Genomic DNA, 12,282 nt, shown 5'->3' with positions numbered 1-12,282 from the left:
CTCAAAACACTTATCAATTTATGCCTTTTGAACTACAAAAGTGTAATGGGACAGAAATATGAAAACAGACAGTAGCAGTTGTGTAGAGATGATTTTTGGGGGGCGATTATCAGCATTATTATAATATTTGCTATATCCCTGTAAAAGCACTCACGTTACCTTCCCAGCTAGCCACCAACAGAACGTGTGACTCTCCTGCTGGGACCCATATAGGTTTTGACATGTAGATAAAACTATGAAACAGACATGCATGCTTTTCAGGCAGTTCAAATTTGTTTTATTACAATTTTTTAACTGTTAGTATTTTCATATCTGGACATCTTGAAAGGAATTTTAGATTTACAACTTCAAAAGACATTACAGAATTATGTAAGCCCCGATGACAACTACTCTACTGCACTGTATACAACTTGGTTGCCTCCCTTCCATGTCCCACTCTACACAGCTCCAAATAAATGAAAATTTGAGACTGGTGTTCATATTCAAGCTGCAGGAAAGCTCAGTCTATGGAAAAAGAATAAGTGATCATTTGCATTCAACTATTTCAGGAATCAAGAAGAGAATACACGGAACTATACATTTTATCATTTTATTAGGAATAATTCCAAGTGGGTTATGAAGAAACGAATCCATTGAGTTTGATGAATTTTCCAAAATTTCCTTATGAAGATATGTTCACCAACAAACAGTAAAACTTCAGCAGAACTATTATACACTGGGCAAAAATAGTCAGGCTGATACCAAAAAGCAACATGCAACATAAAAAAAGATACAATATAAAGGAAGACAATCTGCTGAATATTAAAAACAACCTCAACATGAGCTCTTCGCAACCAGCACAGAACTATTCTACCCATCGAATCCAATTCACACAAAGGCAAGTTGGGCTGACAGAACCCAAGGATTAATAAAATGTTCCTCAGTGCAGTAGATTTGTATAGTGTTTTAGAGCATTTCCTTGGCTTGGAACAAGCAGTATTAGGAAATCTTTTTGGCAAGGGAGAGAAATAAATACATACGGAATGCTACATTTTTAAATCAGCAGACTGTCTGAGGAATGAAACAGGGCATCAGTAAACTAACAGTAGCAGGGAGAAAAAAAATTAAAACATTAATTTATTGGGGCTCAAAGAGTATTCAAAACAGATCTTAAAGATGTCACAATAACTATATTCAGGCATTTAGGCTAACAAGGGGAATAAAATCAGAAGATACACTTTTTCCAAGTTAAGGAGATTTTTACCCAAGCATATTGCTACCTTTGCAACATGTAGCTCGGTAAACAATAAATTGGCAACGAAACAAGTTGAAACGCTGTAATATCCTGCCCAAATATCAGTTCCAGATACTGTAATAACCAAGATGCAAACTAATTTTGTTGTAACAAGCCTAGACCACTTATATCAAACATGTCCCTGGTGAAAGAGTCATCCAGCTGGAATTAGCGTTTCGAGAGTTCATTTGACAGCCAGTCAAGTCCCTCATACAGACCAGTTCCTTGTGTAGCACAGGTAGCCTGGACATACCACTGTTAATGCAGAAACACAAAAATTCCATTTAAATACTGACAAAATGCAAGCTAGGTTATGACAGTATGTGACACTCTTTAGTGTTGTTATAATTGTGTGTTATACCAGTGTTCTTTAAATCCTGTTTTGTGCTGTGAGTCAAGATTGAACAAATGGTATTTTTAAAAATTTTGAGAAGTACATGTAGTGTAGAGGAGGTTCAGACGTTATCCAGAAATTGAAGTGCTGGCCTAGTAAAAGCTACAACATAGCTTAAGGCATCAAGAAACAAATACAGAACTTGTATTTGGTTTAAATGCTGAAAACTACTTCTTGTCTCTGAAAGACTGCTCTTTAGGAAGTGAACATGGAATTATCTACATGAATGGGCCTCTGAAACAGCTTCTACGGTCAGGATCTTAGTACGCCAACACAGACACTCAGATTACAAAAGGTGGGATGGTTCATGTGAAGCAAACCTGGGTCTCTAAAGCTTGAGCAGATGAAATCTAATGTTTTAGAAGCTACGTAATTTCCTCCTGGAGGTGGGAATGCAGAATGCATTTGTTCTCCCAGAATACTGAGAAAACAGGAAAGCTCATCGCTGCTGGATGTCTGCATTTCAATGACATGTTTGTATGTTTTCAGAAAAAGGTGAGAAATGAAACACCTCTAACAGCTGTATGCACTGGATTATACTTCTAAACCACTTATTTTGAACAAGGACCTGAATTATGCATTATGAAGTTTAACAGCGGGTGTGTGCATCTTTCTACAGAAAGAGGTAAAAACTATCCTTTCCCTTAGAGGAACTTTACTTTTATGATATATAATAGAGGGAGAAAAGAGCTCAGCAGTCAGAAAGTTGAGCACTTACAGTTCTGTTACGCAGAGACTGAAGGCCTAGTTTATCTGTCATTTCACTGATTGCCATGGCATTTGGCAGATCCTGTTTGTTTGCGAACAGAAGCAGCACTGCATCTCGCAGCTCATCCTCCTGAAGCTAACAGAAAAAACAGGCATGTTATTCAATTGCCTCAGTTAAGTAAGTCAGTTACTTCAACAAACACTAAAACAATCTAAATACTGAATTAAGGGTTGTAAACATTTTCATTCTTGCTCCTGAAGTCACTAATAAGTATTGAGTGAAATTTAACTAGTATACAACAGAACTCCTGCAATTAAGGAAGTCACCTTTCAATTTAAAAGTTTAAATTTATGAGCACCTTGCTGATGAAATATTCTCTAGCACCAATCTGTTCTTCCAAAATTCTTTTCCTGCTGCATTTCTATCAAGGTTTCATGAATGAAAGGTTCTGACACATTACTGGTTCTCTACAGAGTGGAAATTACAACTTGGTGCACTGTGTGACCCAGAATTACCAGCTGAATACAATACACACTGTACAGTCTCCCTAAAACTGTAAAATCCTAAATCTCTTAGGGAACCTGACAAACATTCAAAAATAGAACAAGTCAGTCTAACAATTATACCTCAGAAGATATTGATATTTACCATTTTCTGCAGCTCTTCTGCTGCTTCCTGGATTCTCTCTCTGTCATTGCTGTCTACCACAAAAATGAGGCCCTGTAGAAAGTTATGCAGATTTGAAAAAAAACAATGTAAATGTGCAGCACTATTCTTAAACCACCAAAATACTCATATTGAATATTGTGATTGCTTACCTAAGAAAGGGGACAAATTTAACAGAAAGTTCTGTTTAAACAATGCATGATGTGTGTCTGAACAACTACCTAAGTCTCAACTTCAAAATAAAGTTAGGGGGAAAAAATGCAGCAAAATCACATAAACTAACTCTTCCCCCTCCCCTTTCACTCACTGTATTGAAAATCACAAGTGTTTCACCATCTCATATTTAACTGAAAAAACCCACACCCTAATACCTGAATTTGTTTAAAAAAGTTTGTATCAAACAGTACTTCTAATAGCATCTCTGTTATTCCAGTGTTCTTCTTACACAATTCACTCTTAACCTTTCAGTCTGAAAACCTTGCTTTTATCACTCTCTTCAAGGAAAGACAAGTATCTTTTAGAAGTATTTAGTTATAGGACAGTAATAAGGAACTGAAATTAAGTATTACTCTATTCACAACATTATGGTGGTGCAAGGTCCCTTTTGCCAGTCCAGACCTCTGTGTTTTTCTGCACCAATCATATGCATCATGCTGCACACAAATATCATGGAAACAATTCTATATTCAACACAAAAAAAACCACTCAAACAAACTCACTCCAGAAGTTTTCTGATACTAATAACCAACTTTCCTCACTACTTGTAAACCAAAGGTATCACATTTATGTGCCAAAAACTGATGGTAGTCACATAACTGTGAAGCCAGCACTTCTCAATCAACTAGTAACAAGATCTTTTACCATATTGTAGATGCTCAGCTTACTGAAAACACTGATTTAGCATAGTAAAAGGCATATATTTTAAGAGTTCCTCACAACAAACCAGTTGCTCTGGTACATTACAAAACATTGGTAGATCCTAAAGGACTTGATCATTGAGACGCTACACTCACAACTAGGTTTGAAGCCTTCGGGGGAACAAATTAGCTTCAACTAGGATAAAATCTAGGTACTCTCAGAAGTTGCAGGAAGTAGTGCAGAGCCTTTCTGAAAGAAAGAAAACAACTTTCCACATGTACTCTGCAAAACACAATGAGGCTTTACAAAGTAGGTCTTTAACTATTGTCATCTGAGTACTCTTACCTGTGTGTTTTGGAAATAATGCCTCCAAAGAGGTCTAATTTTATCTTGACCACCAACATCCCAAACTGTGAAACAAATGTTTTTATATTCTACCGTCTCCACATTAAAACCTAAAAATGAAGGAGTTCAGTAATTAGAAATAGTTAATTCTAGGGTTAAAACATAATTCCAACTATGTTAAAGATAGATACTTCCTAAGGTACACTTCTCCCAAATATGTATAAAATGGCTTATCAATACTGAACTGGTAAATCAGGAAGAAAACTGATTGAAGGGTGAAAAAACACAAATCACTTAAATCCAAGTCCAAGTGGCTGAGCAAATCTTTCAGCCACAAACTGTGAGGCTCATGGTGTTTGGGGGAAGTGGTGCTACTGATCTGGTTCCTATCCTCCTGAGCATCTGCTACTGGCCACAGTCTGGATTCTGGTGTGGATGTCTCTTTGGTCTGACACAGTTATGTTATGGCAGTACCAGACAGTTATGTTTGTCTTGATTCTTATTCTAACCACAAAGATAGCAAATCCCTGCAGTCTTCAGAGGCCTATCAGGTTTAGAATAACAAGAATAAAGATATAAGAACCGGTGATCTTACCAATAGTGGGAATTGTGGTCACAATTTCTCCTAGTTTCAGTTTATAAAGAATGGTTGTCTTACCGGCAGCGTCCAAACCAACTAGAAGGAAGAGAAAACTTGCTTTAGTTCACAAACTGAACTACAACCTGCTAATTAAAAAGCATGTCATTTTACATGCAGAGTATTAGGTTTTTTTTTACTGAGAACAGCTTTTTAAACACTCTTAACTCATTGCTGATAAACTACTGTATGTTTTTCCCCATCTCTTCTACCCAGCACTGAGAGAGAACAAGTCATGAAGAAAACAAGCTCATAAGATGCTTCCATTCACAACCTACAGGCTCACAAGTTTCAAGTAATCTTCCTTAGTATTTGTGTTAATTAAGCTTTATCATTCACGTTGAAAGCTTCTTCTGTGTAAATCAGAAAGATTTTTAAAGCCTAGCAACAATGTACAAGCAGCACACAATTTCTAACTGATCACACATTTGTTACTTCACTAAGCTGGGGAATGCCTCCTTTACTCAACCTCTGGCAAAGCTCAGCTTCACAGGCACATGTGGACCAATGCAAGCTGGCACTATACATGAAAGACACTTCTTGTCCCTTACTCCAGCTTCTCCTCCCTTTGCTAAAATATTTCTTTAGCACTGAAAAAACCACAAACATCAGGCAGCTCTCATTATCCCTCCATATATACCACAAGGGCTGTAGGTATTCTTCAGAATATCATTTCCATACAGTGAGATCCACTAGGATGCTTCCATTAGGAGTGTCCTCCTAATGACTGTTGGTCATTACAGAAGACCTTCTGCACTTAAATTTGCTGTTCTGTTTCTAAAAACTTAAGCTTGCTGTTTTTCAATGTAAGCTACGTGGTAAATATGGGACACTTCAGAAATAAAACAAAGCCTTAACGACGTTTTTTAAACATTATCACCAACACTGCAAGCATACACTGTAGTTTTCTAAAACTGTTTGTGAAACTGCTTATTGTTAAGCATTTTAGAACACATAAATGTAACTCAAAATAGAATTCTTTAAATTAGAACCCAATGCCTAGCACACAAGCACTTCCATAAACAGCAGGTACTAAACACAACAGCACAAATTGTCTCTTTTGTCAGTAACATTCGCCCAAACAAAAATACCTCCCATCAAAAGAATTAATTAACGCTTTTGCAAGAAACCAAATGCTATCCTCATTTTATAAGGATAACACACATTCTTAAGCATTCCGAGTTAACTTCCTACTTTGCAACTGCAATATATTAAGCTTTAAGTGGTTTGGTGACTTGCCTGTTAATAATACAAATGTTTCCTTAGCATCGCAAAAAAAAGGGGATTCAAAATTACCTGCTCATTCAGAATGAAACCAAACTCTTGAAAAACCTCCTTTTTCTCAAGACACAAACTGCTGTTGCAGCAAACTAATTTTAAAAACCCTTTCTATAATTGTCCTATATTCTAATAGTGTGCACAGGATTAAACATACCAATGCAGTTTCTCTGGTAATGTCATTGCATGTTAAAAAAAAAAAAAAAAAAAAAAAAAGTTGTTTTAATTCTTAATGTCATGACAGCATGAAAGAAAGGGGGTGGGGTGGAAATGTACCATCAAAACAAAAGCTCCTTGACTCTCAAAATGCTCCAAATGAAATATAAGGGGTTTGAGTTTGCTATTGTTTAAGTGTCGGTCTCCTTCAGAACCACACACAAACATGAACAAAAAAAGTCATGGTGCAGCAGAAATTGCACAAGAGTTTGCAAGTCATGAAACTTGTAAATGCCACAATTTTCCCCACACCATGTAAGTGTCAGGTCACTTTACAAAACCCTCTAAGTCGACTTCAGAACCCTCAAATACTCCACCTATGCTGAAAACCAATGTTTTTAACAGCACAATGCTTGAAGCCCAACACTATTTTCACACAGCTCAACCTCAAGTAAGCACTTGTAGGACATGCAGACCTTCATTAGTACATATAGTGCCTGTACATGATATGATAGGGTTTTTTTCCAGTAAATTAACAATAAGATAATTTAGTGAACCAATAAGAGTTACAACTACTACTCAAATCTCTTCTCTTATTGCTCCCCACCAAAAAAATTACTCTGTTATCAGTATAACAAACACTGACAAGACCTGTTAAAATTACCAATATAGGAAAGATGCCATTGTCTACACAAACTGCTCGAGTGTATTTGAGGTTTATACCAACAACACAGATAAAGAAAAAAGCTAATCTCATTCCAAAGAATGTACAGAGAGTAACAAGATCCATTTGAAGACATGACTCAGACTTAAGAAATTAGAAACTAGTCAAGAATCTTAAACTACTTGGTATATTATGAAAATATTGCCCCATTTACCCACTCTATGCTTGTGCACCTCAGTGGTGCTGGTAGAAGGCTACAGTGCCTATGTAAGCACAAAGCCCAGACTTTGCTTAAATCCACTCTTACCCACAACTCTTGATTAAGCTGTTGGACTTTGCACCAAGGCAGGCTGAGCTACAGGGTTATGGGTACATGTTTTCTTCTTCTGACTTCACAGTTGAGGCAGAAGCTTAACTGAGGGAAGGACCTTATGCAAATCCCCATGACCCTATTTGCAAAAACCTCCTCTTTTGGCCAAACTGCATATGTCATGAAGTCTAAAGAAGCAAGTCATGAAAAGCATAGCCTCCATTCATATTTCTTACTCCAATTTGTAATTTACCACCCTTTACAAAAATTTCAGAGCACTAAATCACATTTAATCTTTTGAGCTGGTAGGAAGTGTAACTACTGCTTTTAGTAATCCAAGAATAAACAAGTTTACATTTGAACTGGAACACTAAATGTAAACCTATGAGCTACTATGAGCCACAACATAAACTTTACCAAGACTGAAAGTCACATCTTAAATCCCCAAACAAAGTAAATTCCCAATTCTATATTTTCACTGATTCTGCCTGATTGACCATTGTCAAGACCAAGGTGTAAGAGACTTGATGAAGGGTATAACGTTAAGCAGTTGTACTGCAAAAAACCAAGATTACAGTAAAGTACAAATGGGAAATGCAGACCTGTACTTGCAACCATTCACCTTGAAACTGAATCAAACATCCTCTTCCTCTAGCTGGAGAAAAAATATCTACAATGCTTTCAGGCACTGCTAAAATCACTGTGGTTCTTAGCCCTTTACTACTCTTAAAAAGTGTTTTATTCACAGCCTGTCAGTTGTTTTTCTAAATCTCAAGCTTCTAGTTCACTTGTCCCTAGGTACATCATCCCTGACCACATCACATCCTTCATTAACCAACTTCCTACTCTGATCACTGGTGGCTGAATATCAAGCTGCCACTCTTATCACAGCACAAAACTTCATAAAAACTACAGAAAGCCAACAGCATGCAAAGCAACAGTTGTCTAAAACAACACCTGCCAAATAAAAAAACAGCTAAATTATTATGATCTGTTGCAGTGACACAATTTCCAAAGAATCTGACATTTTCCACCAAATGTATTTAATAATACCTTTTTGTATTTGAAGCTCCTGAGTAGTTACTGTATCAGTTAACACTTGCACAACTACACCAAGACACAGAACACTAAATTATGATACTGAAAGGTGCACAATGAATGGGTATGTTTTTTTTCAAGGACAAAAAAACCATCAGTGAAGATAGGTACATGTAGGGTTAGGACTCAGTGTTTCTACTCTTAATGCCCCAGTTGCTGATTCTGACTTTCAGACACTCAGCCCTACCCCACAGTCCTTTCTTTTCCCTGATATTATGCCTATTTATAAAGAAAATGCATGAATCTTCTTCACGTGCATTTCTTCTGAATAGTAACTTAATATTTTTGAAAAATACTTACTTACACTAGTGTATTTTTAAAAATAAACAACGTGTCAGTAACAGTATAACATTAAATATCCACTTCATATCATAAATGGAATCTGAGAACATAAAAAATAAGTGAGTGCTGTTGGTAATGGTCCCTGATGAGAAATACTCAAGGTCTGCAAAATTCAATAACACAAAGTCTGCTTTAGGAGCTAAATTAATTCTAATTTATCTTCAAGTCAGCAGAAACAGAAGAAAGCTGTGAAAAGGAAGTTAGAATTATAAATTAATTGTCTGTTGATATCAACTCACATATTTTTCTCCTAAGTACTTTACCCCATAAATATATTTCTTAATTGGTGTTCTACATATGGAAACTTAAATGATTGGCCTCGTACAGCCCCATTTCAAACCATACATTAAACATTATAACCTTGAGGAGAAGTTTTAACTCTATCCCAGTATTCACCCAGACATCCCTCCTCAAAGTGCTGATATATGATGTAGAATGCTATGAAGAGATTAGTTTTAGTGTTATAGTTATATGCAAATTATGTCATACTCAGTGTAACATTCTGCTTCTAAACATCCAGTTTATGTTCTGTAACAGACTCTCACCACAATATACCCCAAGTTCTACTCTCCTATACTACCTAACAAATACAGTGCTGTCCTGTGCCCTGATCCAGCCCTACATTTTAATACAAGGCCTTAAAATAAAAAAACTTAAGAAATACAAAAATAAATTCATTTGAAACAACTGTTAGAAAATGCACCTTCCAAAGCCATCTCTAACCTAAATTCAACCTCATTTCCTACCAATGAAGAGCCTTGCAAATGGTTTAGATCTGCATGACATCACTTTCCTGTTTTCAGTACTTTGCAAAAAGTAACAGAACTACAAATACCACAGATTCTGTGTCATCCTACATCCTACAGTCAAGCTCACTTGAAGACTTGACTTCATTCATTAAGAGTCATATGAAGAGTCTGGCTGTTAGGGAGACAACCTAATCACCTCCTTGAAACCAGCACATGTACTAAGTTGCCTTGAAGACTAAAATGACTTGGATTATCTTGAAATGGATGAGAGTCTCTAATTTCAAACAGTTAAGACACAATAAAAATTACTGGGTATGCAATAACAAACGTTACCATCACAAAATAGATGGAGAACCTGAAAGACTATAAATTTAAAAAGCTGCACTACTGTGTCTGCTGTGCATATCCAGGCAGCACTAAGGATGGGTGTGTGCCAGGAAGTTTCACAGTTAGAACCCACTCCCCTTGCTGGCTATATCCACATGAGCACTTCATTTATTTCCTTAGGACAAGCTACTTCGGTCAACGGCCATGAACCAAATTCCATTCACTTTGGTAACAGAATCTGACAAAAAATTAGAGGCTAAGAACTGTTTGTACATAAAGCTTGCAGGGGTGGGTAGGTGGGTGGAAGAAGGCAGGGAAGAACTCGAAGCGGAGGAGGAAATACCAATGCAGTATGTGCTGGCTTTGACCTTTTGAACTATAATCTGAAAGTGAGAATCTTCAAGAGCCACTGGCTTCAACTCCTACACAGTCCGTATCAAGGGAACAGATAATTTCAAAAGAAATGGATATTAAAAATAAATCATTTTCGGGGGAGACAGTAAGACTAAGCAAGCACTGGAAGAGCTGCCTAGAGGGTTTTACCCGTTTGTACGCGAGGCACAAAACTAATGCCCACGGAGGCTATACCGAAACGCCCTTTCACGAGAGTCAGGATACAGACACTACAGCTCCCTGCAGCTGCCGAAAATCGGCCATTATACGGCAGTTCTTAGGCCCCTGGTGTTGCACACACCGGGCTTTGTCACATCCAGCTCGCGGAGCCGCAGTGCCGGGGCAGGAGGGCACGGCCGGGGCGCGGGGCTCGCTCGGCCCCTAGCCCGGGGACAGCGGCCCTGCCCGGCCGCAATTCCATCTTTGTTCCGCGCGCGGCCCGGCGCAGCTGCGGGAACGGGGCTCGGCCTCGCCGGGACCGGGGAGCGGCGGGCGAGGCAGGGAGGGGAACGGGCAAACGGCGGGAGAAAAGGAAGGGCAAATACAGCCCGATCCTCACCCCCTCCCCTCGCCGCCGCTCTCCCAACGCCCCCCCCCCCAGCCCATGGGACGGGCACAGCGCGGTGTCCGCGCCCCGCAGTCCGGGACAGGGCGATTCCCCCGCCGTGACCCGCGGCCCGTCCCGCGGCCTCCCCTCCCCCCTCCGGCGGGACTCGGCTGCGCGGCCCCAGCCGGTCCGGGCTCTGCGGTGGCCCTCACCCATAAGGATGCGCATCTGCTTCTTGCCGAAGAGGCGCGAGAAAAGCGAGGAGATGGTGAGGCCCATGGCGGCTCCGGCGGCGCTGGGCGGCGGCGGGGGAGCGCTGAGGGAAGGAGGGAAGGAGGGCAGGAGGGAGCGCGGCCCGGCCGGTGTGCGCACGGATCTCTCCGCGCGCGAGGCGAGCCCGGCAGCGGCGGCGGGTGCTCTGTGACCGGGGACCTCGCTCGGTCTCTGCCACGTCACGCTCGCCGCGGCCGCCCCGGCTCCAACGCGGACACGATCACGTCACGCTCGCCACATCCCCCGGTCGCGGCACCGCCCTCCGCCACAGGGCCGCGGCGCGGCGGGGACTACGGCTCCCAGCATGCGCTGCGCAGCTCTGCGCCCCGCGCTTATTTGCCATCGCCGCGGGGCACGACGGGGGATGTAGGCGGGCGCGCCCGCCAGCCCCGCGCAGCTTCCGGGTCGCGCGGGGCACGCCGGTTGCGGCGGGCCCCGCCCTGGCCGCGGGGACAGGTGGCAGCCCCGGTAACGCTCCGCTCGCAGCCGCCGGGCGGGCCGACGGCAACAGGTCCCGCTCCCGGCAGGCAGGGAGCGACTGGTGAAACCAATCCTCGGAGAGGCTCCAAAAGCACCCCAATAGCGACAAGGACATTTAATAAAGAAAAAAAACAAAAGCACCCCCCCAAAACTCTAAAAACCACACCGAAATAAACCGACAAAAGGCAGCGCTGTGACATATTACTGTACTGTTATTAATTGTGTATATATATCCACTACTACAGTAATTATTAGGCATCCCGGTCACAGCAGGACCCCGCCCTGACCCTCCCCAGAGGCCCCGAGCGTGGCACCAAACCACTCTCGGCTTCCGGGCAGGGAGCGCCAGACACAGGGACCTAAGAGCAGAGTAAAACTGAACCAGGCTCGGCTCAACGTTCTATTCAACAGAAGGTATTTACTTATCCTTTACTGAAGAAAAACATCGTTAATGATCATTATTATGATAGTCCTGAACAAGGTCCTAACATCTGTCTACTAAGCCAGAAAATTGAGGCTGTTCTTTCCATAGAATCATAACATGGTTTGGTTTGGAAGGGTTGGATCATCTTATTCCACCCCCCTGCCATAGACAAGGACCTTCCACTAGACTACGTACTCAATGCCCAGTCCAACCCCACCTTGAACACTTTCAGGGATGGGGCATCCACAACTGCTCTTAGGTATCATGTTGAAAACCTTATTCTAATTCTAAATTATGTTCTTCTGAACCCAAAACCTGGTGTAAATTAAGATGGCAAGTTGTATTTTTATAAAATAAAT

At 40.8% G+C, this 12,282-nt stretch overlaps 1 protein-coding gene across 1 annotated transcript; it reads right to left on the bottom strand.

Moving 5' to 3' along the window:
* Nucleotides 1–575: 575 nt before the first annotated feature.
* On the bottom strand, nt 576–11,301 carry ARF4 (ADP ribosylation factor 4). Its single transcript, XM_053953431.1, has 6 exons — nt 10,959–11,301; nt 4,841–4,921; nt 4,246–4,355; nt 3,025–3,096; nt 2,386–2,511; nt 576–1,528 (listed from the first exon to the last, which is right to left on the bottom strand). Exons 1-6 carry the CDS (start codon nt 11,023–11,025, stop codon nt 1,442–1,444), a joined length of 543 nt encoding a protein of 180 aa, XP_053809406.1. The 5' UTR covers nt 11,026–11,301; the 3' UTR covers nt 576–1,441.
* Between the last annotated feature and the right edge of the window lie 981 nt (nt 11,302–12,282).

Source organism: Vidua chalybeata, chromosome 12 (genome assembly GCF_026979565.1).
Source record: "Vidua chalybeata isolate OUT-0048 chromosome 12, bVidCha1 merged haplotype, whole genome shotgun sequence".
Lineage (NCBI taxonomy): Eukaryota > Metazoa > Chordata > Aves > Passeriformes > Viduidae > Vidua > Vidua chalybeata.
Note: the sequence above shows the minus strand (reverse complement) of the source record. Positions and strands in the feature narration are given on the sequence as shown.

Coding starts and splice junctions, on each gene's coding strand:
- ARF4 (XM_053953431.1), bottom strand. CDS start 11,025: ATGGGCCTCACCATCTCCTCGCTTTTCTCGCGCCTCTTCGGCAAGAAG. Junction 4,356..4,840: donor GACCACAATTCCCACTATTG/GTAAGATCACCG, acceptor CTTCATTTTTAG/GTTTTAATGTGGAGACGGTA. Junction 2,512..3,024: donor CAGAAGAGCTGCAGAAAATG/GTAAATATCAAT, acceptor TTTTTCTGTTAG/CTTCAGGAGGATGAGCTGCG.